At 39.2% G+C, this 25,971-nt stretch overlaps 1 protein-coding gene and 1 pseudogene across 9 annotated transcripts in view; one reads left to right on the forward strand and one right to left on the reverse strand.

Moving 5' to 3' along the window:
• The window catches only part of RABGAP1L (RAB GTPase activating protein 1 like), a 689,918-nt gene extending 664,176 nt beyond the window's left edge, over positions 1 to 25,742 (forward strand). For all 9 annotated transcript variants that reach the window (XM_076000395.1, XM_012765066.3, XM_076000396.1 and 6 more), the window contains 5 exons: positions 7,558 to 7,662; positions 10,318 to 10,401; positions 14,166 to 14,237; positions 18,593 to 18,790; positions 19,794 to 25,742. In XM_076000395.1, coding sequence (XP_075856510.1) covers positions 7,558 to 7,662; positions 10,318 to 10,401; positions 14,166 to 14,237; positions 18,593 to 18,790; positions 19,794 to 19,946 — 612 coding nt within the window. In that variant the 3' untranslated portion in view covers positions 19,947 to 25,742. The remainder of the gene's footprint in view (positions 1 to 7,557; positions 7,663 to 10,317; positions 10,402 to 14,165; positions 14,238 to 18,592; positions 18,791 to 19,793) is intronic.
• On the reverse strand, positions 1,750 to 3,311 carry LOC142861147 (cytochrome c, somatic pseudogene; annotated as a pseudogene).
• Positions 25,743 to 25,971: the final 229 nt, after the last annotated feature.

Below are 25,971 nucleotides of genomic sequence, written 5' to 3' on the forward strand. Positions count from 1 at the left end.
AGAATTCTTGTCTGTAATAAACATGAAGTGTTATATGAGGCACTTATCTTAAGAGTGGGATGGGAGGTTGGATTGGCAGGCATCATAGTGGCTAAGAGCCAGACTGCCTAGGTGTGAATCCTGGCACTACCACTTGTGAACCATGAGACTCTGGGCAGTTCCCAACCTGTCTATAGGAAGAAAAACGTGTCTGCCTCATAGGGATGATATAAGGATTAAATAAAGTAAAGCGCTTCAGTAGTATGTGTTCATAAATGTTAGCTGTTGCTAGTAAGACCTTAAATGTTTAACTTCTCTTGTTCTTTCCACCAGTGCTGACAGTCTTAGGACCTCCTGTTTTCTGTTGCTGGCATTTTCATAGATCATTGGCAGTAGGGAAGCAGTCTTGTGCAGATTTAAAAATTGCCACTCTATTTTCTGACTTCTAAAGAGTAAATATTCCTGACAGATGGTACAGGGTCAGAAAAATTTAGACTCGGGCTGTTGAGCCTGTAAAAAAGAGTCATTACCTGCGGTGTAACTCTGCATTGACAGTACTTAAAATACAAATCCATTAATAATAGAAATCTGCTTAAATGTTTAAAATTGAAGGATGCCAGAAAGTGGTCCCTGCCACACTCCTTTTTCCCATATAAACAATTAATTTTGCAGCTCAAATTTTTAACCACAGTAAGATGTGAGATAAGACCATTGTTTAGGAAGATATTACCAACAGGGAGAGGAGGAAACAGAGGAGTCAGCACTAAATGGAGTTTGGAGAAAAACCCAAACTGTGTTGCTTGGGACAAAGGATATAGAAGGTAGAAAAAACAGCCGAGAAAATGAATAATTTTATTTTAGTTTTATTTTTAAATCGTGGCCCTTTTAACCATAAACTCCACTCAGCCAGTCCAATTGGAGACTGTTAGAAGTGGTGTGAGAAACATGAGCCTAAGAGAGTCAGAACCAAAGAAGATAGAGGGATCCCCACTCAAGCAGGGCCAGACTCAGCCTGACCACCCCTGCCATGTTTTTGTGTTAACACAACTATTGTGGTAAGTCAGCACTACAATGAAAGTTTGGTTACATATTAGCTTTCCAAAACTCGCACTTAATCCTGCCATTTTGAATCATTTATCCATTAATAGTTTCCTGGAGCTGGCTGTACCAAGCATTAAATATAGCAATATATAAGCATTATCTCATTTAATTTCCTTAATGACTCTAGGAAGCAGGTATTATTTTAATCTCTCATTTTATAAATGAGGAAACTGACACATATATACTCTTTTTTGTGAGAAGTGTTAAATATTCTTTATTTGATATTACATATAAACTACACTAAAATGCCTTCCAGTAAATAAAAGGCAGCATTTTAGTATTAATAGATATAGGGAATTAGAATGGCATAGTTAAGACCAAAAATATAAAGTAGACATTGCTACCTTATCTCCAGCCCTCACCTTTAACAGACTAATGCACACAAATTAAAACACCCGTGAGTGCTGCTTGGTTCTGAGGTAGTAAAAGGATTTCCCTAGTATTTAAATGTATTTACATAACCAGTTATATAAATCTGAACATAAAGCCAATCTTCAGTAGGTTTTGAGATGGCAATTTACCATCTTTGGGAAAAGTTGAACATTACTAATCAAGTCCAATCGTATCTTTAGAGGGAGAAAATAAAATAGTGTGGTAGCATTTACAAAGATATTAGAATTACTATCAAAGTTCAAAAAACTGATCATATTCATTTAACCACAAGCCAGTCTTAGTTATTATAAATCAGGACTGTCCAACAAAAATATTCTGTCACTCATTCATGATCTGAATTCTGGTGTATGAGATCAATCACATTATGATACACATAAAAAAGCCATGAGACAGTTCTGTTTTGTAATAAATAAGGCAGTGGCCACTCATTACTCATTAGTAGCTTTTTTTGAGATAACCTATCAAGTCTGCTCTTTCTGCCTTTTTCTTTATGCTGGCGAAGATCATTTTTGTTCCAGGGATGTAATTCTTGGATTCTCCAAATACTCCATGCGTGTACCCTCTCCCCAGGCGATGCCTTTGTCCTTGTTGGTATCTGTGTAAGGGAATCCCGCAGCCTGACCTGTCTTTTCCCCAAGAGAACGTGGAGACTTGGCCCAGCCTCGTGCTTGTCTCCCTTTTCCAAGCTGTGGCACTGGCCATACTTCTGAACAAAAATCATCTACCTTTCTCAACATCACCTACATTTAATCCTCTCTTTGGTTGCTATTGGTATGAAATTTCCTGGGTGGAAGATGGATGTCCCACTCTCTCTATGTGCTCTTGACTTGGAAAGCTATCTCCAAAATATAGAGATTTGGTAAAAAAAAATGTATATACAGAGTTGTTTACTGCAGTGTTACTTATAAGAATAAAAATAGAAATAATGTATATGTCCACTAGTAGGGGAGAATGATGGTATGTCTATAAATATCTTTTTGGAATAACTTTTTAAAACAATGGGGAGGTAATGATATAGTATTTTTAAAAAACTATAAATTTATCTGTAAACAGTAAACATTTATAATGTTGGCATCTAAATTGCAAGGGCTGTTGGCTGGCAATGGGTCATGGTCCAGACTATACCTACATAAGGCAAAAGCCCACAAGGAAATACATTAAAATGTCACTATGTCCGGATAGTAAGATTAAATCTAATTTTTATATTCATCTTTTTTTTTGTTTTTTTTTTTGTTTGTTTGTGGGGTTTTTTTGAGACAGAGTCTCGCTTTGTTGCCCAGGCTAGCGTGAGTGCCATGACGTCAGCCTAGCTCACAGGAACCTCAAACTCCTGGGCTCAGGCAATCCTCCTGCCTCAGCCTCCCAAGTAGCTGGGACTACAGGCATGCGCCACCATGCCCGGCTAATTTTTTCTATATATATTAGTTGGCCAATTAATTTTTTTCTATTTATAGCAGAGACGGGGTCTTGCTCTTGCTCAGGCTGGTTTTGAACTCCTGACCTCGAGCAATCCACCCACCTTGGCCTCCCAGGGTGCTAGGATTACAGGCATGAGCCACCATGCCCGGCCTATATTCATCTTTATATATATTTTTTCCAGTTTGTAGAAAGGCCTTAAAATGAGCATTATAACTTTTAATAATCAGAAAAGTAGATTATAATATGCATATTACATATATGAATATAATAAATAATATACATATCTTTAATTATCAGAAAAAATATTATTTTAAAAATTATTTCACAACCAAGAGAATTCTTTTTGTGAATCAGCCTGGAATAACTGCTATTATGGGAACCCCTGTAATAATTGATTATTGAGTACCTAGGTACTTCATGTGGGTACTAGATCAGTCCCTGAAGAAGATTCCATCATTCCTTCATTCCTTCTCTGCCTTCTTTCCTCCTCCTATACCTCTCTTTCCTTCTCTTTAAAAAAAAAAAAAAACTGACCGGGCGCTGTGGCTCACGCCTGTAATCCTAGCTCTTGGGAGGCCGAGGCGGGCGGATTGCTCGAGGTCAGGAGTTCAAAACCAGCCTGAGCGAGACCCCGTCTCTACTATAAATAGAAAGAAATTAATTGGCCAACTGATATATATATATAAAAAAATTAGCCGGGCATGGTGGCACATGCCTGTAGTCCCAGCTACCTGGGAGGCTGAGGCAGAAGGATCGCTCGAGCCCAGGAGTTTGAGGTTGCTGTGAGCTAGGCTGACGCCACGGCACTCACTCTAGCCCGGGCAACAAAGCGAGACTCTGTCTCAAAAAAAAAAAAAAAAAAAAACTAAGAAAGACTTGGACTCTGCATTTTGGAGCTAATTATCTAGGTGAAAGAATAAAAACTGCTATTTCATGCATATCTCCTCCTAGCTTCTCATTTTGCAGTTTCTGCTTCAGGGGGTTTATTTGCCTATCAGGGACCCGTCCCTGCAGGTTAGGTGTCCTGCCCCTGCTCTGGTCCTCAAGGAAGGCATTGGCCTGACAGCGGAAGTATGGGCTTTGCCTGCCTTTGCCAATTTGCCCACTACTTTTCCATTCCCAGTTTATCAAAATCAGATCTCTTAAATAAGATAGCAAAATTTTGGCAAATCTTAAGCAAACATGAAAGCAGATTTTATTTGAGATGATACATAAGTAAACAAATACTAATTAGGTACTTTTAGAAATCGTTCCTTACCATTGTCACTTTAGTGCAGGCTTCAGGCTTCCTGGGCACCAAAGGCTCTTTAGATTTCCTCTGTGACAGAGCTTTCTCTCCCGAGAACTCACTCTCTCAGACTCCTTACGCGAAGACTTCTCAAGAATTAGAAATGAAAAAAGATACAACTCTGTTTTACTTCTGTTGACACCTGTTTTCAGGCCCTTCCTGTCCTTCCCTGTTCTTAAGAAACAAAAAGGAAGAGATATAATTAGTACTTTCCCGCCGAAGATCACAGGTTGAGGTTTCCTCTAAACATAGCAAGTTCTGTTAGACCAGAAGCTACATGTTATAAGTGGCGAATTATTTTGTTTTGTTTTCAGTTGAACAACAGGCTTGGCTAGTTTTTCAGAAATCATTTCTGAAAGATCGTCATTCCTGATGTTACAGCCAAGTCTTTTGATCTAGTTATCAGTTGATTCATGATTAAATCACACATTGCAATGCTTATTTCTCTCAATATAGGTTATAGGAGCCTTAGATTGCAATTAGAACTTTCATTATCAATAGGACATTATAAGATGTTGGTAAATGATTAGAAGATTTAATAATGACAATGTTCCACTCAGTCTTCTTAGCATATTATGGTAAAGGTTTTATAACATGAATTCAAAGATAGAGTTTGAATATCCATCTGTTTGGTGTTATGTTCATTTAACATTCAAAATAATTTCTACCTAAGTGAGGTATAGTGTGCTTGGCTTTTCAAAGAAAGATCCAGAAAACCATTTGTAGAGGGAGAGTCAAGTTATTTCAGATCTGGTCCCATTTTGATGAACAGAATTGCTCCTACTTCACAATTTAACATACAGGAGAAACTTTGGATGAAGTTTCCAGGAAAGCTAGAGGTTCCCAGATAGGACCCTCCAGAACTGCTGCACATGTTGCACATGATGACAGTAAAAATGAGCGGAGTTGCCTTATCTTGACCTAATGAAGACTGTCCAGCAAAAAATGTACAAATAAAAAAATAGGTCTTCTCAGCATAAGCATAGATATTTAGGTATTTTTAAAATTTTCCTCAGGGTGGCTAGGCACACACCTGTAATCCGAGCACTCTGGAAGCCGAGACAGGAAGATCACTTGAGCTCAGGAGTTTGAGACCAGCCTAAGCAAGAGCAAGACCCCATCTCTACTAAAAATAGTAAAATTAACCAGGCGTGGTGGCTCATGCCTGTAGTCCTAGCCACTTGGTAGGTTGAGGCAGGTGGATCCCTTGAGCCCAGGAGTTGGAGGTTGCTGTGAGCTAGGCTGACGCCACGGCATTCTAGCCCAGGCGACAGAGAGAGACTCTGTCTCAAAAAAAAAATCCTCAGGAAAGTGTTTTTTCTCCTTTTCTTACAAAGAGGTTTTCAAAACTGTGAAACAGCTAGATATGCTGTAGGACTCAAGAAGCTTGTTACTGAAGGTCAGGATAGCACTGACTATTTAAAAGTTTACAAAAGGTAAACATTTTAGATAATTCTGTTTTCAAAAGACCAAACTTTGAAAGTGTTTATTTCAGAGTGTCATGGTATATATTATGAAAGGATTATTCTCTTCACAAAGTGGATATTGCTGGGGTTACTGTAGGAGGAGGTTTAGTTGCAGTCTTCTTTATTAGCAGAGCTCAGACATTCTGGGGTAGAACTTAAATCAGTGGACTACAGTTACAGGGAGATAGATTTGGTTAGATTTTTTAAGAATGTTGAAATGATCAGTCCAGCTGCACGTGAAATGCCACTCTATGAACATGTGTCAGAGACTCTGGGGAGGGTCTCCTTGCTTTGTGGACAGCAGTCTCAGTCATCTGGCTTGCAGCTCCACAATTGGAAGGTTTGAGGCTCTATAATATATTTAATTCATCATAATATATTTAATAAATCATAAATTGCAAGATATTTTATACCTTGCCATTTATGAAAACATTGCTGTGTAGATTTTCTCCCCTAAAATCTTATGCATCAGTACAAATTTTAGAGTCTTAAGGACTTTTAAGGGGCTTTTTCACCTTGGCTATCCAGTAGTTCAAAATGATCTGCAAACAGGGCTCTAACCATTGGGCTATGGGCCATCAGGAGCTAGAAGATGGTGAGAACAGAGCAGCTGGAATGCAGCTTCTCTGCAGTGGCTCGCAGACTGTGCTGGTCTGACCATCCGGACATGTGGGAGACATGGCAGAAGACAGACAGAAGGCCACCTGGCCAGTTTCCACCATTACTTGAATGAAGTTTTGCTGCTGTCAGCCAGGGATAGCTTCTTCAAATAAGTGCCTCTCCTCTGCATGTGGGCTTTCTCTGCTGATCATCCCGTGGCCCTCTGCTACCTCCACTCCTCAGTCTGCTTCTACAGCGACTAAGCCACGTACGTTCATTAACCAAATGCTTACGAACACCTGCTCTGTACTAGACACTGGGCATGGTGCTGGGATCTAGAGAGGAACAAAAGAGACGTGGTTCCTCAGAACCTCCTGGAGCGTAAAGTCTAGGGAGTAAGACAATGAATCACACATGCAATATGTCAGTACAGTGCCACCAAGGGAGACATGGGAGATTCAGACGGGGAAGTGATTTAGATGGGGAGAGTGGAGCAGGGCTCAGGGCAGGCTTCACTGCGATGTGAGCCTGGAGCTGAGGCCTAAAGGACGAGGTAAGAGTCTCAGAGAGTGAAGTCACAACATTAGCCAAGTGAAATATACTCACAGCGCTTTCATAGTTAACTTTGGCTCAGTGTCCAAGTTAGAACCAGAGTGCTCTCTCTCTCTGAGTTCTTCTAGGCCATTCTAGAAATATGGTCTTTTCTTCCTGGATTCCTGGTCCATATTTCAGTTTTCCTTATGGCTCTCTCTATAACAGGGTTTGAGGCGTAATTTCTCCTTACTGAACTCATTGACATGTGAGTGGCCTGTGGGCCAGTTTACCTCAACGTGCCCTTGAATTTCTCACCTAAGTGCTGTCCAGGGATCAGCCCATCCGCTCCTCCTCTCTGAGTCCACCTCCATGCACCACTAGTTAGAAGGTTCTCTGTGAGGCCCCAGCCCCTCACCAGCCCTATGTGCACAGAGTGAATGCTGTTGCGACAGCTAAACATGAATAAGAAGCATTGGAAAGAGCGTGGGTTTTGATGTTATTCAAATTTGAATTCGTGTCATGACTCTGATATTAGATGTGTGACCCCAGACTGTGTATTTGGTCTTCCAAGCCTAACTGCCGTTATCTGTAAAATTATCGTTGTTGTGAAGATTAGCAATAATGCGTGCCAAGTGCCTGGCACATATCTGGCATTCAGTGGAAGCAGCAACCCCACCGCCACCGCCCAGGTGAGCCAGGAGGAGGAGGAATAACTGGAGATTGGGTTTGAAGAAATTTCTTCACCTTTTTTATGACTCTGATGACGCTCATTTGCAGGCAGAAGACAAGGCAGACGTGCTGAATAAGGAGCTCCTTTTGACCAAGCAGAGGCTGGTGGAGACTGAAGAAGAGAAGAGGAAGCAAGAGGAGGAGACTGCCCAGGTAAAGGGCATACACGGGCTTTTCCCTGCAGGGGTTCATTGGTGGGGAGTTGATTAATAGTATAAAAACGAAGTAAAATTAAACATTTTAAATCAAGGGTGATGTTGAACCAGTAAATGTAAGTTGTTGAGTCTACCTACTCAACATTTTTGTTTGACATTTTTGACATTTCTTTTGAAGGGTGTAAGAAGAGGAAGCAGTGTTTCTACCCTTGAACAGCTTTTAGGAATTTGCCTTTGCTGAGATGTTTAGCAGGAGTGTTGAGTTTTCTCTAAGTTTAGTAACTTGAAATTATGATCCAAGAGCTTAGACGAATCTGCAGATTTCATGCCGTATCTCCAAGACAGCTGACTTCTCTGAAGCGGCTTATGAGCACTGTGGAGCTGGAAGCCCACAGAGATCTCTGCTGGGAGTTGCCACACAGCCTCCACCTCAGCCAGTCACGCTTCAGTTGCCTGATTCCTGCCTGAGGAGCTTTGGCATTCCTGGCAAAGCTGTTAAACCTATTTCCTGGGGGAATATAAAGAAACCCTTTGGGAACCAGCCTAGAAATTAGCAGCCCACACTCTTCCTGTGAGCGGTGAGGCTAATAAGCAGAAGACGCCACCATTGAAGGAGTGCGGGGCAGGGCCGGCCTCTCCCCTAGGGCGTGGGGCTGCGTCCCCACTAGGGAAGGACGGCCACGTCGCCGATGTCCCCTCCTGTGGGGCCTGCCCGCGAGAAACACACTAGATGACGGGTGCCATTTTCCTCTCACACAGTTGAAGTCCACGGCCAAGAACTTGTCGAACTTAACTAATATAACTAACTTATAAAGTGAGACAACTTCTGAAATCATGATTAACTTAGTTTAATGAGTCTCATTCTGAGACATCAGTAATACTAAATATAAAGCAGAGCATAGAGGATTTCTGAGACCCACATCCGCGCAAGCAGAAAAAATGCTCCAGTAAAGTTACACGTGGAGGAATGTGTTATTGAGCACCTTCCGGGATTTGTAAAAAGTGTTCCATGAGTAAATCCCCCCCTTGGAATCTGATGAAATGAGTCTTTTGGCATTTTTTTTTTCACCTACTCAAATTTTTTGAGGGCCTGATTACTCAGTTCATAGATTATTAGGCTTCTTGATCGGTTTTGTTTTTTTCTTTGCCTCCTGCCTTCTATGGGCCACTTTAGTACCTTAGGTGAAGAATGAAGTTTTTGGTGAATGAATTTAACCCATGTTCTACCTGCCCCAGGGTTCCATAGATGTATGCTGGTCCTTGGATAACTGATACCTAAAATGCGAAGGAAGGTGACATTTGCGTGCCACCTAGTGTATGGCAAGAACAAGCAAGACGCTTTGCACTCCCTACCCTACCCCCACGCCCGTGTGTGTGCGTGTGTGTGTGTGTGTGTGTGTGTGTGTCACCTGTTTTAGTCATTACAGTGCTTTTGTGAGATGCAGATTATTCTTGTTTTCAGATGAGGAGACTATGGTTTAGAGAAATTTAGTGGTACTTGCTCAAAGCCTCTCAGCTATCTAAGTTTGTCCTAAAGTCAATGGGGCCTTATCACAGGGAAGTTATTTTTTAAGTCCTTAAATTATGTCAGATAAGGAATAGAGATTAATGTAAACAAAAGTGTGAATCAGTATAACCTACAAATTGCTTTTAGAATTTTAGAATCTAGCAGATATCAAGAAATTCAGAAATTTTCTAATGCTAAAGAGTCTAATTATAAATTGCAATAATTTGTAAATTAAAAGTACAGACTGTTACTCCATTAGTAATTTGGGATGCTGTGGTACAAAGTGCATCTCTTTATTCTGATGATGTGCTTAAAGATTAAGCAGAGTTGTTATTTGTTTATTTATTTGTCCCAAACAGAAGGCAGAATTGAATTTTTTTTTCTTTTTATCTGGTAGCACCTGAGCTTTTTCATCACCTTAACCTTGCCCTGGACCTAGAATTCCAGAGCTGTGGGCTACAAAAATAACTGTGGTTTTAAGTATACATTCATAATTTAGCTTTTCAGGGATGGTAACAAGTACTTGTGTTGTATGTCACTTCAGCTTCTAAAGTCACTGTTTCTTTCATCCCTGAATCTCCTTCTCAAGAGCTCTCATCTTCCTCCATCTTTTTTGACTCCAGTCCCCAAAGCCTCTTGTTCCTACCATCAGAGAGGTACCAGCAGTAACAGTGGAGGACTATGAACAGGAAGGCCTAAAACGCCTTTTTTTGTAATTTATAATATAGCATCAAGAGTAACAAATTTAGCATTCAGTGTTGCCTTGAAGTTTTGTTTTAGACTCTTACAAGGATAAAGATAACATCCAAATGGATACTTATTTAGCAACATGTTTAGCAGTAGCAAACATAAGCAATTTTATGACACATTTGCTCACATATCTTATACTTTACCAAAAAGAAAGTAAGATTTCTGCATCTCTGGAGATGGTTGGGTTTTTCAAATTATCAAGATGTAGTTTGATAATTACATCTTGATAACTACAGTTTGATAACTATATCTTGATAATTTACCATTGTCATTGACTATGAATGAACTACCATTGTAGTTACCATTGTCATTGACTATGAATCAGGAAGTCTTAAATATAGACGTTTGTGAAAATTTATTAATTTTGGCTGAATTCTAATGTTTCTCTCTTTCTAGCTAAAAGAAGTCTTCAGAAAACAGCTCGAGAAGGCAGAATATGAAATCAAGAAGACTACGGCCATCATTGCTGAGTATAAACAGGTAAGGTATCACTGTGGCACACAGTGCTAGTTACAGTTTTTTGCTATAAAAGTAACTTTTTGTTGTTGTCTATCTTTAGGGGAGAAAAAACATTTTTGTTTCTAGAGTTTTCAGAACAGTTTTCCAGATTAAAGTTAGTGGCTCACTCTCTCTTTTGAGACAGACAGTGGTTGGATACTTGCTGTCTGTTGCGTACTTGCTGATAACTTGGGAGGTCTAACTGACCAAAACAAATCTATTGGTTGTTTACAATGTTTGGTCGATTTAGTGGAATAGGAAACCTTATGATTGCCATTGAGATCCTGTCTCTGTTTTACTCAGAAGCTAATTTCCAGTAAATCACACTAGTAACATTTGCCTCTTTGCAAGGTTTAGTGATAGTATTAAATGGCAAGAGCTAGGGGTCAGTGTGTCCTTTGCTGTCACAGTACAGAGTGGGGGCCTTCTTTTTCCCGCATGGCTATGTGGCCTTACCCACTGCAGGCCAGCGCCAGCAGAAAGCTTTCTGCTGTGAACCTTAAAATGCTCTTTTAACAGGGAGCTCACTCTCCCGAGGATGTTTCTGGCCCCATTACCAGAGTAGTTTCAGAAAGCCCTCATTCCAGCTCCAGTGGTATCTTCCTGTTCCTCCTGTTGGCTGGACAGGACAAGGGTTCCTCTCATATCTGAGAGGCCCTGAGTGGACTGTTCAAGTTCCAGGTTTCCAGAATTAATTAAGACACCATATGCCATCTTCTGACCCTAGGATTTCCCTGGAGTCTTCTACCTCACCTAGGACTTAGACGTCTGATACTTACTGCTTTCTTGTAAATGAAATTTATGTCCTTGTGGAAAATTAGAATACAGCAGAAAAGCACAAAGAAAACAACTCTCCCTTAATCCTGATAACTAGAGAAAATCATTGTAATATGTTGAGTATGCATTGTTGCTGTATAAATTAATGCTACATAAATAAATTTTTAAAATATATAAATAGGATGATTGTATTATTCATCCTATTCTTTGGAAGTAGCTTTAATTCACTTAATAGATTATGAACACCCTTCTACGAGGAGTCATGATATTGCTGAAAGATTGTGTAGAACTAAGACCTCAGAGCTATCTTACCCTTCGTTGACAATCAGCATATGTCTATTTAATGCCTGTTAACCTGTGAGGCTTAATGTTTTGGCAGACAGAAAGATAAATTAGTTCAGTTCTTTCCCCCAGAAGCTTATCTTGTAATGGGGAGATGATAACGTATGTATAAGAGGAAAGGGAACTTATTAGGTGTGGGAAATGGAGAAACCTTTCCTGGAAAAGGGATTATTTGGACTGTGCCTCAAAGGCTGGGTGACACTTGGCTATGTGGAAACTGAGGAGAGGATGGAAGCAGTGGAAGGAGGGAACAGCATGTGCAAAGGCATGGAGGTAGATTAGTGAACAGAAAAGAAATGTTATTTAGTAAGAGATTCAAGGACAGAAGAGAAGCAAACATACGTTGGGGATCAGATCAAGGAAGGTCTTCAGGGCTGGACTGAGGAGTTTGGGTTTTATTTTGATAGTAGGATTTTTTGAACATGAAAGTGGCATAATCAGGGAAATATTGTTGGCACTAATCTGTCCCAGTGAAAAATGTGGAACCAAGTGGAGAGATCCACAGGTAAGGACATCGATCAGTTAAGAGGCTAATACCAGAGTCCACGTGAGAAGAAACAGGTGCCTGAATAAGTAATAATGAAAATGAGGAAGAAGGAGACCCAGAAGATAGTCATTTATTTGCCAGGTACAGTGGCATGCACCTGTAAACCCCAGCTACTCAGGAAAAAAAAAAAATAGAAAAAGATAGTCATTTTTTTTGTTGTTAAACAAGGGAAAACATTGAAGCTGATCCTGAGATTTTGAATCTGATAACTAGAAGAAGGGATGGTTAGACATTAACCAATACAAGGAACATTGAAAACCATGTGCAGTGGAACTTGCCATCATTGCAAATGCTTTTTTCTCATAGCCACGTTATGCCATGGATGGCCACCATGTGCAGTACTCTTTAAACAGTAATTCTTGGGACCATTCTTGAATATTATCTGGCAAGCACTTCAAGCAACGTAAAAGGCAATACACCCATCTGTTTGAAGATAATTTGGATATGAAACATAATCTAAATGTATTCTGTATTTGGAATTGGCTATTGTTGGCTATATTTCAGAATGTTTTGGTTTATTTAAAAGGATTTATTGTTTGCAAAACCTATCAGGGTGATCTTTCCTTTTTTTTTGGAGACAGAGTCTTGCTCTGTCACCCCAGCGAGAGTACGGCGGTGTCATCATAGCTTGCTGCAATCTCAAACTCCTGGGCTCAAGTGATCCTCCTGTCTCAGCCTCCCAAGTACCTGGGACTACAGGCGTGCACTGCCATGCCCTGCTAATTTTTTCTATTTTTAGTAGAGACGGGATCTCACTCTTGCTCAGGCTGGTCTCAAACTCCTGAGCTCAAGTGATCCTCCCGCCTTGGCCTCCCCCCACAGGCTTGAGCCATGGTGCCTGGCCTGATCTCTTCTTTCTTACATCGGTCCAGTCCTACTAACTGTTCCTGAGGTTTGGATCTGGAGAAACTGGAAACCACCCTCGAAAAGCAAGCCCTGGTCTCCAGAGCTATTTTTGAGTAGGCTGGGATTTTCTAAAATGTCTGTTTTGATAACAGAGGTAGACAATGTATGTTTTTAGCCCAAATGGTACTTAAAAATTTGACATCCCCTAACTGATTTTCATTCATTTTTGTAAAATGTAAATAAAAGATTCTTATTTCAGTTTTAACATCCAATATTTATTTAAACATATTTTTTTCTTTTGAAGCATTTATTTCTACCTGTTTCCAATACTTGGTAGCATCTTATTTCAGAATCATAATAATAATAATGGATTTTATTTAATGAGTACTTACTATTGGCCAGTTACTATACTAAACTCTTTATATACATTTTTTTTCAGTACAGTATTTATGAATACTGAGGAAACTGAGTCTTAGAATGATTAATAAATTTGCTCAAGGTCACAAAGCTATAAAGTAACTTGGACTAGCATTGGAATTGGCTATTGTTGGCTATATTTCAGAATGTTTTGGTTTATTTAAAAGGATTTATTTGTTGCAAAACCTATCAGGGTGATCTTTCCCTTTTTTTTAGAGACAGAGTCTCCAAAGTATAAAGTTGGACTAGCATTAAACTCACATTTGACTCTAGTACCCAAACTTTTAATTTCTATGCTATATTGCCAAACCACTTAATAAGAATGTTAGTCTATTATTTTCTGGTCATTTTAACTTTGTTTTATTCACTCAGTCATTTCTTAAGGAACAGTTTGTGATTGAAAACAGACACTCTTTCTGTGGCTATAGACAGATGTTTCCAGTTCAGAACCCTTTTGATCAGATTTCCAGCATAGTACCTTGTACAAAGTAGATATTCAGTGAAGATTCATTCTATAGACCGATCCCAAACTGAGGCCAGGAATTCACTGGAACCAGTCATGGAAGGCTAGTGACAGAAAGAAACCAAATCTACCCCATGTATGTTTCTACTAATTAAGATAGAGTTGTGCTTTACACAGGGAACTCTCAGGCGTTCTGCTGCTCATTTCAGAAACGACTGGCATTGGTAGTGCTGTTCATTTGCGAGATTCTTCTAGGATCAGAGATGCTAGAGTAATGTATGAGTTGATAAATAATTATGTGCACATGCTGCAAGAGTTGTTCTGTTTTCTAGTAAAAAAACCTCTTTCCCTTAGATCTGTTCCCAGCTAAGTACCAGGCTGGAGAAGCAGCAAGCCGCCAGCAAGGAGGAGCTGGAAGCCGTAAAGGTAAGAGGGGAGCAGCTCTCGACACGTCCTCCAAAGACGCACGGCCTTGCGCGTGCTGAAGGGACTCCCACCACCATCACCTAAAGGACTTAGGAATTTGGTGGAATACTAATACTTCTTTTCTGACCCGGGTGTGACCGTCTTCCCTGCCAGCTGAAAGGTTATTATGCCCCCATACATCAGGTGGGCTGTCAGAGGCAGATAGCAGCAAAAGAGGTAGGATTTGAGCACTGTCACAGAGTTCCTGAGCCACGGAACTTCGGATGAGCCACGTAGTTTTGCTGGCTGGTGTGAACCCGAGAGCCCTCAGCAGCCCCCACCTGACCGTGCCTGAACTGGTATGGCTTCAGCTTGGGCGCAGTGGGATCATCTCATCACTCTGTGTAACAGTAAATCCTGTGGCAATATAGAACTGGGCTGGAAAAACACATGTTGAGTGACTAATTCTTCCACCAAATTTTTTAGAGGTTTGATTTTAAAGAAAATCTGTAGCATTTATTTATATGCTGCCCCTGGTGGTTTCATTATATTGACGCTCTATTTGAAAAAAGTGATTGCTTATTCTATGGAAACAACGGTAAACCAAATGGATTGGTGTTCTTTTTTTTTTTTAGTCAGAGTCTCGCTCTGTGGCCCTGGCTAGTGGCATTATCATTGTAGCTCACAGCAACCTCAAACTCCTAGGCTTAAGCAATCCTCCTGCCTCAGACTCCCGAGTAGCTAGAACTACAGGCATGTGGCACAACGCCCAGCTAATTTTTCTATTTTTTGTAGCAACAGGGTCTTGCTCTTGCTGAGGCTGGTCTCAAACTCCTGAGCTCAAGCGACTCTCCTACCATGGCCTCCCAGAGTGCTAGGATTATAGGCATGAGCCACTGTGCCCAGCTGGATTGGCATTTTGAAGAAGAAATGTTGGCACAGTCAACCCTTGAGACCAGTGCTACAGCAACTGGAAATCATCCTATTCAAATATATTTGGGTTTCGTACTAGTAAATAAATGTGTTGTAAGCAATTTAGCTTATAATTTAACTTAATTTTGAAAACTTATTTAACCTTTCTAAGCTTTATCTTCTGTAAAACAAAGATAACATTACCTGTCTCATTGGATTATTTTGAAGGTTAAAATAATGCATATATAGTGTTTAGAATAGTACCTGACATATAAGACCTTGTATTCAAAAAGTGTTTTTTCTTTATTCTAGAAACATTAATCTGAAATTATTGGAGAGTATATAGTTGGTGGTGTCCTCTCCGAACCTGCTCAAATTTCAGGTTTATATCTCCCCCCTCTGGTCTACCTTCGTACTTCTTTCTAGATAGCATTTATCACTCATTGGACATTATAGGCACACTGACCAGGATTTAGCTGATAAAGTCTTTTGGCATAAAAGAGTTAACTATCCTGAACTGAAATCTTTATGGAAATAAAAATGAAATAAGGATTTATATCAATCACTTAATAAAGGTTTTATTGGGCATCTACTGTGTACACCGCTATTAGACTGCCATCCTGTTATAGAAATTACACATGAAAAAGATCTTAAAATTTCCCTGTAGGACAAGTTTCATACATATGTACATGAACCATTTAGGAAGCAGTTCCAGAGTGCTAAGTTGGCTCACAATGACAATCAGAGTTATAGAGAAAGTAAAATCAAGAGCTACAGACCAAAGAAGGCTTTATGGAGGAGATTGGACTAAAGCAGGATGGGTAAAATTTAGTTAGAAGGATTTTAAAAGGACATTCTTAAAGAAACAATGTATGTGAAGACCCAGATCCAGGAATGAGCATTTCAGAGTCTCATTATGGAGACTGATATAATTAGAATATGTATTAAAGAACAGAGGAAAATATTGGATAAATAGATAGAACTACCTCTTGAAAGGCCATGATGTTCAGGAAGAGGACTATAAACTTATTTTAGCCAGAATCAAGAACAACAACCAACATTTACTAAACACTTACTACATGCACTGTCCTAAGGCTTTATATTTTCCATTTAACCCTACAACTATCCTAGAAAATAGACACTATTGTATCTTTTTTTTTATTGATGATGAGGCCCCAAACAGGTCATTCATTTGGTCAAGGTTACACAGCTGGTAGAAGCAGGCTTTGAACCCAAGGAGTCAACTCTAATGTCCATACTCCTATGGACATTATGGAGAGTATACTACCTCCCCTTTCTCCAGTGCTGCTGCTCTTCATCTCATTTGGTTTGATGTGACAGCTTTTGGATTTTCCAGTCTTCTCTAACTACCTTCCTCTGTCACTATCACCCTCCAGTTCATCCTCTACTCTCTAATCAGAATGAGCATCCCTAGATATAAATTAGATGATATTACTCTGTGTATCAGTTTAGAATTTGATTTGGCACATATAGGAAACTCCAAATGGTTTAAACACAAAAAGTGTTGATTTTTTCATGTAAAAACAGTCTAGGACTAGACAGGTAGATACTTGGTGTCATCAGTGACCCAAGCTCATCAATCATCAGTGACTCACGTCCTCAGCATGGACTTCCATCCTCAAAGGTCACCTAAAAACCAAACCTCAATGGGAGTTTCCATTAATACACACCACACTCCATGGCAGGATTTTAGGCCCTAAGGAGATGCAAAGGTTTAAGGGCCTCATTCTAGCTCTTTCTAAGCAGCCTTCTTAGAAGTTCCACACCACATTTCTGCTTACATATAGGAACTTAATTCATGACCATACCTAGCTTTAAGGGAATCTGGGAAATGTCACTTTTTACCTAGGCACATTGCCAGCTCTAGTGAAATCAGGGTTCTGTGACTAAGGGAGGAGGAGAGGCGGGTGTTGGGCGGGAGCAGCCGTTTCCACACGTGTCAGCACAGAGGCCGGACCGCAGCCAGCTCCACGCAGCTCATGGTTCTGTCGACACGCAGCACAAGGCTTGGTGGAGTGAAAGAATAAATCTTCTGTAGGATAAAATCAGGATTTAGTAGCATGGTATTTAAGGATGTTGATGACCTGGACACAGAGAACTCTCACCTCACTAATTACCTCCTCTCACTGTTCATCACTTACTTTCTGCTTGAGCCATTTTAATTCCTTGACATTCTCTGAAATGGTGTCAGGTCTGGCATACAGTCTCGTTCTCTGCTGAAATGTCACCCCTCCTGTGAGATCAGTCTATTCCTTCACAGGGTTCCACCTAATAAAATTGCCCACCCCCCCCTTGGTAAACTTTTGATTATTTAAGCTACTTAATATTTTATTTAGTCAACAATAAATATTGAACAAACGTTTACAGTGTGCCTATACGGGGGTAGTTATTCACATAAGTTCTTAAGTAAGAGAGTGACAAGATATTTCTAAAGTATCTAATGAATATGAATCCAGCAGAAATATGAAGAGTGGATCATGGATGGGATAAGAAAGAAGCCGATGTGGACTGAGGTGACTCTTAGGGATTCAGGCCGACATGGGAAGAGTTTGGACATGTCAGAGGAAGAAGTTAATGATCAGCTGGACATGGGATGAAGGAGGAGCTAATGAGAAGATGACACCAAGGTCTTCAGACCTAGATGGTGGAGACATGCACAGTGACACAAAGCGTGGTGGAGAGCTGCTCTAGATGCATGTGAAGAGAGCATATGGTTATGGTTATGGACACACTGAGCTCGTAACAGTAGGACAGCAAAATAGAAATTGTGTGTAATATCTTTTATCTCTAGCAAATTACTTTTGAAGATATTAAGAAAACAACACTATTGTCTTTGAGTTGCTATTGTTGCTACAATAGCAAGAGTTGCTATTGTTCAGTGCTGTGTGCTTGATTGGCAATCTCAGCATGTGGTAGAGTTACTTTTATTAATCAGTAATGATCATCATTGCTTAAAACTGAACAACAGGACATGAACTTTGTTGCAAGGGTAGATTTAGGTTAGTTATGATGACCTTCCTTAGTCTACCATAGTCAAGTTCCTTAATCTCTGAGTTTCTTCATTTATAAACTGGGGATGATAATAGTGCTTACTTATGCAGTTGCTCTAGGATTAAATGAAATACAGCAAGTAAAGCATATGGCACAGGGCTCAGCATCTAGTGAGAGTAATGATAGCACAAAATTTCTAGAGCAAATTTCAATGGGATGCCATAATACTTCCTATTCCTAGGGTACTTCTATAGATACCTTAAGGGAAAAGGAGCACCTGTCTTAGCTAGTTGGGTTTTAGGCTGTCTGTAACCATTTTGATTACAACACAAGAAAAATAATTATTTTATGACAATAAGCAGTATCTTAAAAAGAAAGCATATATTGTTTCAGGAAGTTATTTAGCTTATGAACCACAGTTTGATGTTGGTTATCTCTTTTGGACATTTTAGGGTAAAATGATGGCATGCAAACACTGCAGTGACATTTTCAGCAAGGAGGGCACTGTGAAACTAGCAGCCATAAGCAGAGAGGACCAGGGAATTGAAACGGACGATGAGAAGGACTCGCTTAAGAAGCAGCTGAGGGAGATGGAACTGGAACTGGCACAAACCAAACTGCAGCTGGTGGAAGCCAAGTGTAAAATCCAGGTTGGTGATTTGCTAAGAGAACATCAAGAAAAATAAACAGTGGTCTAGGATGGACTCCAGTAGTTTGGAATATAACTATGTAGGTGAGAATCATAAGATGCATGATGAATACATTATCTATCCACTAATGTGCCTGCATAATCACTTTTTCCATCATGTATTTTCAACACTGATATAAACAAATACATAATTTTAAATGAAATTTTAATAATTAAAATTATATATTGTGAAAACTTAGGCATAATCTTTTTTCATTTACCGTGAGGTTTTTCACTGGAGTCCATTCTCATTGAATTTGTTCACTTTGGTAATCCTGAAAATGAAAAGCCAAACCCTGTCCCCACCCTGACAGTTGAACATTGGCTGACCCCCGTTCTTTACTTTGGAGCTTCTTTTTATCTTTTGCTGATTTTGCCAAATGCCTTTCCCCATTATCTCTCTCCATGCTGGAGGATAACGCAATTAGAAAAATGTCTTGGCTTGTGATGGACTCTCCTCCATTTCGTTTTCACCAGTGATCCTGGCCCATGGCCGTGTCCCGCCACGGCACCAACCTCCATCGCACCCACGATCCTCCGCCCTGTATCTGCTCTGGACCTTGTGCGTTCTCAGGGGCAAAGTCCTTGTCTTTGGAACTGGAACTCATTCAAGCTTATGTTATCATTAAAAACGCAGTCCCTCCATTTGTTTACATGTATTTGTGGTTTTAAACATGTTCTCTCAGGTTACAACCTAAACCTAAATTTGGACTTAAATTGCAGGGGGGAAGAAAAGAATAAAGGTTTCATTTCACTGTCCAGAGAAAGCACAGATTCCAGTTTTTAGTGGTAACTCTTGGCTCTAACCTTTTTCCTTGCATTAAGAAGCCCATTAAATCTTTCTTGGGTTTTGTGGGAGGAAAACTGGCTACATAGACCCGGGGATTCCAAAAATCTGTATTCTAATATTTTTTGGCAGAGAGAAAACATTTATATAACTCAGATGATTTTCTTTCTTTAATTAGGAACTTGAACATCAGAGAGGAGCTCTTATGAATGAAATCCAAGCTGCAAAAAACTCTTGGTTTAGCAAAACCCTGAACTCTATTAAAACAGCCACAGGCACCCAGCCCCTCCAGCCACCACAGGCCACCCAGCCACCCAAGGAGAGCACATAGCTCCAGCCTCACCTGAGCACCAAGAGCACAATGATCAAAGCAGCGGAAACCTAGGAGGATTCTTCTTGGTGTCCCTTTGAAGGAAAGTCAAGGAGGCCAGAAAGCAAGCCAGAATCTTCAGTAGCTCTCACTGTTTCTTGTATGACATTTTTCAAAGGGATGTTGTTTAAACTGGCCAGCTTTATGTTGAATACCTATTTTCCAGCTTCTTCATGGAAGGCCATGTTCAGATCCATCATAGTATTATTAAATGCCTGATGTTTCGTTGGAAATAAGTAATTCAAAACTAAATGCTTTTTATTTAGAACTAATTATTCATAATTATTTTTATCGTACATAAAAATGGAGACATCTCTTATTCCAAGATTGAAGTGATGGGAATATCTTTGTCACACACACACACACACACACAAAAATTGAAACCTAAACCTCTTAATTTTTCAGGATTTATTTAGATAAAGCACACTGTGGGGCCAGTCATGACCACTGTCGGGTTTCCACCTGAAAGTGATTCCCAAGGTAGCTATAATCCTGTCTGAAGAACAGACCAGGGATTGAACAGTACCTAAAGATAACTGGTTTATTTTCCTTTTCTGTTGGGTACATCTGGGAATGAAGTACCAAGAACTGTGTAGCAGATGGGCTATTAAGAATATACACTAAGTGGAACTGAGGTTTTGATAAATGCAGGATAAAATCATTTGGGCTCTGATATTCTAACAGATCCTTTTAAGAACTCCATCTGGGACTTGCATGTTCCTAAGTATGCCTAAATATGAACACAGATGTGACTTCTGGCAAGTGTAAAGTTAGAGGTGGATATTGCAACCTGCAGACTTAGGGGACCTTCACCAGAGAAGCCTAGAAAGGTCTACCTTCAGCCGTTGTGCTCAGCGTGGAGTACAGAACCAGAGACAGAGTATTTCCTTTAATGTTGACATGTACTTGCCAAGGAAACACTAATATGCTGTAACTTTGTTAAAGGCCATGCTATTGAAATGGGAAATAGAAGTCAGCTTCACATAATCTTAGTTTAATGTTGGGCAACTTTTCTTGATTTCTGTAGCTCCCTAAAGATGTGGCATTGGTACCTATAGATAAAGAGATACAAATGCATTTGTAACATTTTGATTGAATATAAAACCTTTATAGAAATACTTGTCTCACAGAAAGGTAAAAAGCTACTGTTTAAAAATTGGTGGAAATATATTTCAATTACATTTAACATGCTTAGATCAATAGTTCTTGCAGGAAATTCTTCGGTAAGAGCAAAAGCAATTTTCCTATTTCCTAAGCTATTTTGGAGGCCTCTGATCTTTTCACATCAACCAAACTATGGTCAGGTATGTACAATTACATTTATTGATATTCATCCTTGGCTTCATTGTTGAACATATTGTTTGCAAAGGATCTTAAACTCTGTGGTGCCAGAGTGAATCTCATTTGTGCCATACATTGCAATTAAAAGTAACGCACTCTTAGAAGTAAGAATCCCACGAGAGCCTTCACAGCCCCAGGAGGGTGCACCAACTTGCTCATGGTGGATCCTTTCCTCTAAATAATCTTTAAGTTCTAAAAAGTGAAACCCCCTTCATCTCCATGTGTTTAGATATCTACAACCCATAAAACTTACGCGGTTGGTAGCTGTTACACTCATGAAATAATACTTTTCTTGCGGAAATCTTTTTCTTTTGTTCTGACGGCTTTCATCATAACATTTATTTTCTTTTTACCAAAGGAAAAATAACCCAGAATTCCAAGTGTCTAGGTTGACTTTAACATTCTCCACATGATGGTTGTGATAAGCTATTTTTGTTTTTGTAAAATATAATGGCTAGAAAATTTTATCTTGGCACTTGTTTCTATAAATCATTTAGTATAGTCTGTTAGCTTTACCGGTACTTGATGCTTTGATTCTAAGAAGCTCTGTACAAGTTGCCTTATCAAATGGCCAAGCTAAATTAAAGATGCTCTTTTGTGAATTTCATAGTTCTGTACAGAGCTTGCTTTAACTTCCAGAAATAAGTACATTCCACAGAATGCCTAAAGTGTATAATTTTCCTTAAATTGTAGGTGAGGGAGAAATAGAATGCCTCTAGGTCAATTTCTTATCTGTAGACCTGGTTCAATTCCATAGTCCCTTTCCTTTTTTTCTTTGAACAAAATCACCTGGTGCATACATTCCAGAAGTTTGGTAAATCTGTCTTTGGGTTTTTTTGTTTTTTTTTTTTAACTTCTATTTTTGGTAGAGACGGGGTCTCGCTCAGGCTGGTTTCAAACTCCTGACCTTGAGCGATCTGCCCACCTCAGCCTCCCAGAGTTGTCTTTGGGTTTTCTTTTAACTCTTTCAAAAGATTATGAGGGTAAAACATAGATTTTTTTTTTTCTTCTCCAGTCTCATATCATACTTCGGTATGTCTTTGGTACCATAAATCTAAACTGTCCCTCACTGCAATGCCTTTAGTTAGTATCAATAGTGAAAGAGTGAAAAGAAAGAAAATTCAAAATTTAGTATGTGATATGATTGTTCATACAATATGTTGTAACACCAATATTCCAAACAATGTGTCATTTACTGTCTATTGTTTGAAGATGCATGCATCTCTACTAGTTTTACATTCACTTATTTTAAGATATATTTGAGAATTATAACTCTTCTCTTGAATTTCATTTAGAGATCAACCAGCCAAATATCCAGGAAATTTTCAAACATTCTACTGTTTTTCATCTGTTCCTAGAATGTAGTCTGTATAAAATATATCTCTAAAAATCCAATATTTGCTATATCTGAAAAGTGATCATTTATCTTTTCCTTAAAGTCTATAGAATAAATTAAGTGAATGAAATTCAACTTGACAATTCAGTTCATTAGCTTTTATATCTTGAGAATCTTGTTTAACACGTTCTTTAAAGCTGAAAGAAACCAAGCTGAATTTTGCAGTGCATGTGTTTGCTAGCTTCCCACATCCTGCGCCATGTCACAATTTGGTTATATTTAGTTGCATATAATTTAATGAAAATAAATTGTTACCTAATGTTCTGTGTATGAGTGCCCATCGGAAACACTAATAGGAACGCCATGTCTTTCCATACAACCAATATCTCTCTTCTCCCCTCCCAGCTATTGAATTAGTAATTTCTACTTCATTGGCTTTCTTAAATTTCCCTGGTAAAGTATAAAAGCAACCTTTGCACTGATGTTAGGATATTTAATAGTATTTATCTTGTTTCATTTAAAAATTTTTTTTCCAATCTTTTTCTGCTATATATTAGTATGTATTTTTCTCCAACCCCTACTCTATTTTCTTAAAATATTTTTCATTTAATAACTAGTGTCTTCATTTCCTAGCTGAAGTGAGAAATCTCAGAGAATACAGAGATTTGGGCAGAGGAAATAAAGAGACCTTTAAAAGAGTTAGTTACCTAGGATGAGAATTACATGTAACTAATGTAAGGGATTGAGCTTCTTTTCCTTCAGCTGAAATCAGTCTACTACTAACTATTCCACCAACCCTGTGCATCAGATACTAATGTGTTTGTCTGATTTTTATGGGCCTTTAAGGGGGAAAAAAAGAACTTTTTAAAAATTAAATACCTTGGTCAGGCGTGATGGCTCACACCTGTAATACTAGCACTCTGGGAGGCCAAGGTGGGACGATTGCTTGAGCTCAGGAGTTCCAGACCAGCCTGAGCAAAAGAGAGACCCTATCTCTACTAAAAATAGAAAAAAAAATTAGTCAAATAAAAATAGAAAACAAACAAACAAAAAGATTAGCCGTGCATGGTAGCTCAGGCCTGTAGTCCCAGCTACTGGGGAGACTGAGGCAGGAGGATCACTTGAGCCTAGGAGTTTGAAGTTGCTGTGAGCTAAGCTGATACCACAGCATTCATTCTAGCCCAGGCGACAAAGAGCCTCTGTCTCAGAAAAAAAAAAAAAAAAAAATTAAATACCTTGTTTGTTTTATCTTCTGGGAAATAACACTTTCTTTTTTGAGGCAGTGTCTCACTCTGTCACCTGGGCTAGAGTGCCATGGTGTCAGCCTAGCTCACTGCAGTCTCAAACTCCTGGGCTCAAGTGATCCTCCTGCCTCAGCCTCCTGAATAGCTAGGACTACAAGCTAATTTTTTCTATTTTTAGTATAGATGTGGTCTCGCTCTTGCTCAAGCTGATCTTGAACTCCTGAGCTCAAGCAGTCCTCCCGCCTTGGCCTCCCAGAGGGCTAGGATTACAGGGCAGGCTGAACACTTTTAAATTACTTAGCAAGATGATTCTATTGTATAACTTGCCCTTAACAACACTCTTAAAATAGCTCTGAGTCTCTTGCTTTAATTACAAGTAAATGAGAGAATGAACAAATTTGGTTGTATGATTTGAACACTGTTGGGGTGTGTGTGCATGCGTGCGTGCGTGCTTGGTGGAATTTTATATAGAGTATCCCTGCCTCTTTTGTTTACCCAGGTACCATGCAACCAAATATACATTGAGATTTCAAGACATGGTGATCAAAGCTGGAAGGCCAGACAACAGCTCTGTGGTCTGTGTTTCCTACCACCAGATACATAATACAATTCTTTCTGGAAAACATGGTGATGGTCACATTGAGGTAGAATTGTCCCAAAACATTCTTCCTCTCCCACAGTGGCTTCTATATAATACAGGCAAGACCCTTTACCTTAGCAACTTCCTTATCTTTCAAAATGTACCCAAATGAGGACTTCAATGTGGGCTGCACCTCAATATGAGATGCTGATCTTGAGTCGTAATGAGAAAAGTGGATGTTTACGAGCTTTTAGTGACTAGTCAGCTGTCTGACATTCCTCTCTCAGTTCCCATCTAAAAGACTACATGTCAAGCTCATCTCCAAATGAATTTGCTACCTGCTATAAAAACATCTTCAACAATGTATCCCATTCTCCCTACCCCCATCTCTGGTTTATCATTAGCGATATTCTGAAAAGCTTAATCTAAAAGAATCATTTAGTAGAAAAATAACATTTTAAGTTACTTTCCTTTTTCATTGGCAATTAGTTAACTTGTAAAATCTTTTCCATTACATTGTAACTTTTAATAACTATATATTACATATGGAATAAAATATAAAACCTGATTTGTGAGAATATAAATGCATCAAAAGACTCTGGTGTCATGAAAGCACAAGAATAAAGCTGGAGATGGTCCCAGAATCCAAGATGTCCCAATAGCCTTTTGCATCAGTTTCTCTATTTTTGGTACTTTGCATAATGCATGGATCCTTAGTTCAAATGAGGGAAAAAGTTTCTCAGTCAGCCCCATTTCCTTTCTTTCCAACTCCTACCTTTTCCTTGCCGAGGAAGTAGTAGAAATTCTGTACTATTTTTATGAATTCTATGATTTTGCTCATTACATCTCTAATGAAAACAGGTTCTAGAATAAAGTACTTGATTAGTCTAAACAGTGCTAATTGACTACAAAAAAAAAATGTAGTGATCAACCTCTTCCTCAATTACTCTGACCAATCAGATGTTTCCATAACTCCATGTATTATGTATAGTATACTCTATAAATGTAAATGTATTGCTTGTTAAAAAAGTGCAATTTATTGTACATTGTCCCAACAAATGTTTACTTTTATAATCGTTATGAATTTGAACTGGATTAGTATCTTGTTTTCATGTGTGAATGAAGCCTTGTGAAATAAACAAATGTAACCAAGAATGTAACAAGGTGACTGTTTTTGTGAGCCAGTGATGTTTTCAATGCTTTGTGTTGCCCCTTTGGCCCCATGAAACAGTAATAAACATTTGTTCTCAAGTCCATATATGTCTTTCTGATTTTTTTTTCTAGTTGGCTTTATTCTGATTCATTTGAACCTGTTAGGGCCTAGGGACCATAGGCAGCCAATAACCAGCCATTAGCTTCTGTATTGTGCTTGCTTGCTTAGGGGAGTGGAAAACTTTCAGCCTACTCTGAGCCTGCCATCTCATTTCTGCTAGAATGCTTAAGCTTAGAAAATAAGGGGGGGGGGTCGTGCCTTACACACAGCTG

Source organism: Microcebus murinus, chromosome 2, assembly GCF_040939455.1.
Source record: "Microcebus murinus isolate Inina chromosome 2, M.murinus_Inina_mat1.0, whole genome shotgun sequence".
Classification (NCBI taxonomy): domain Eukaryota; kingdom Metazoa; phylum Chordata; class Mammalia; order Primates; family Cheirogaleidae; genus Microcebus; species Microcebus murinus.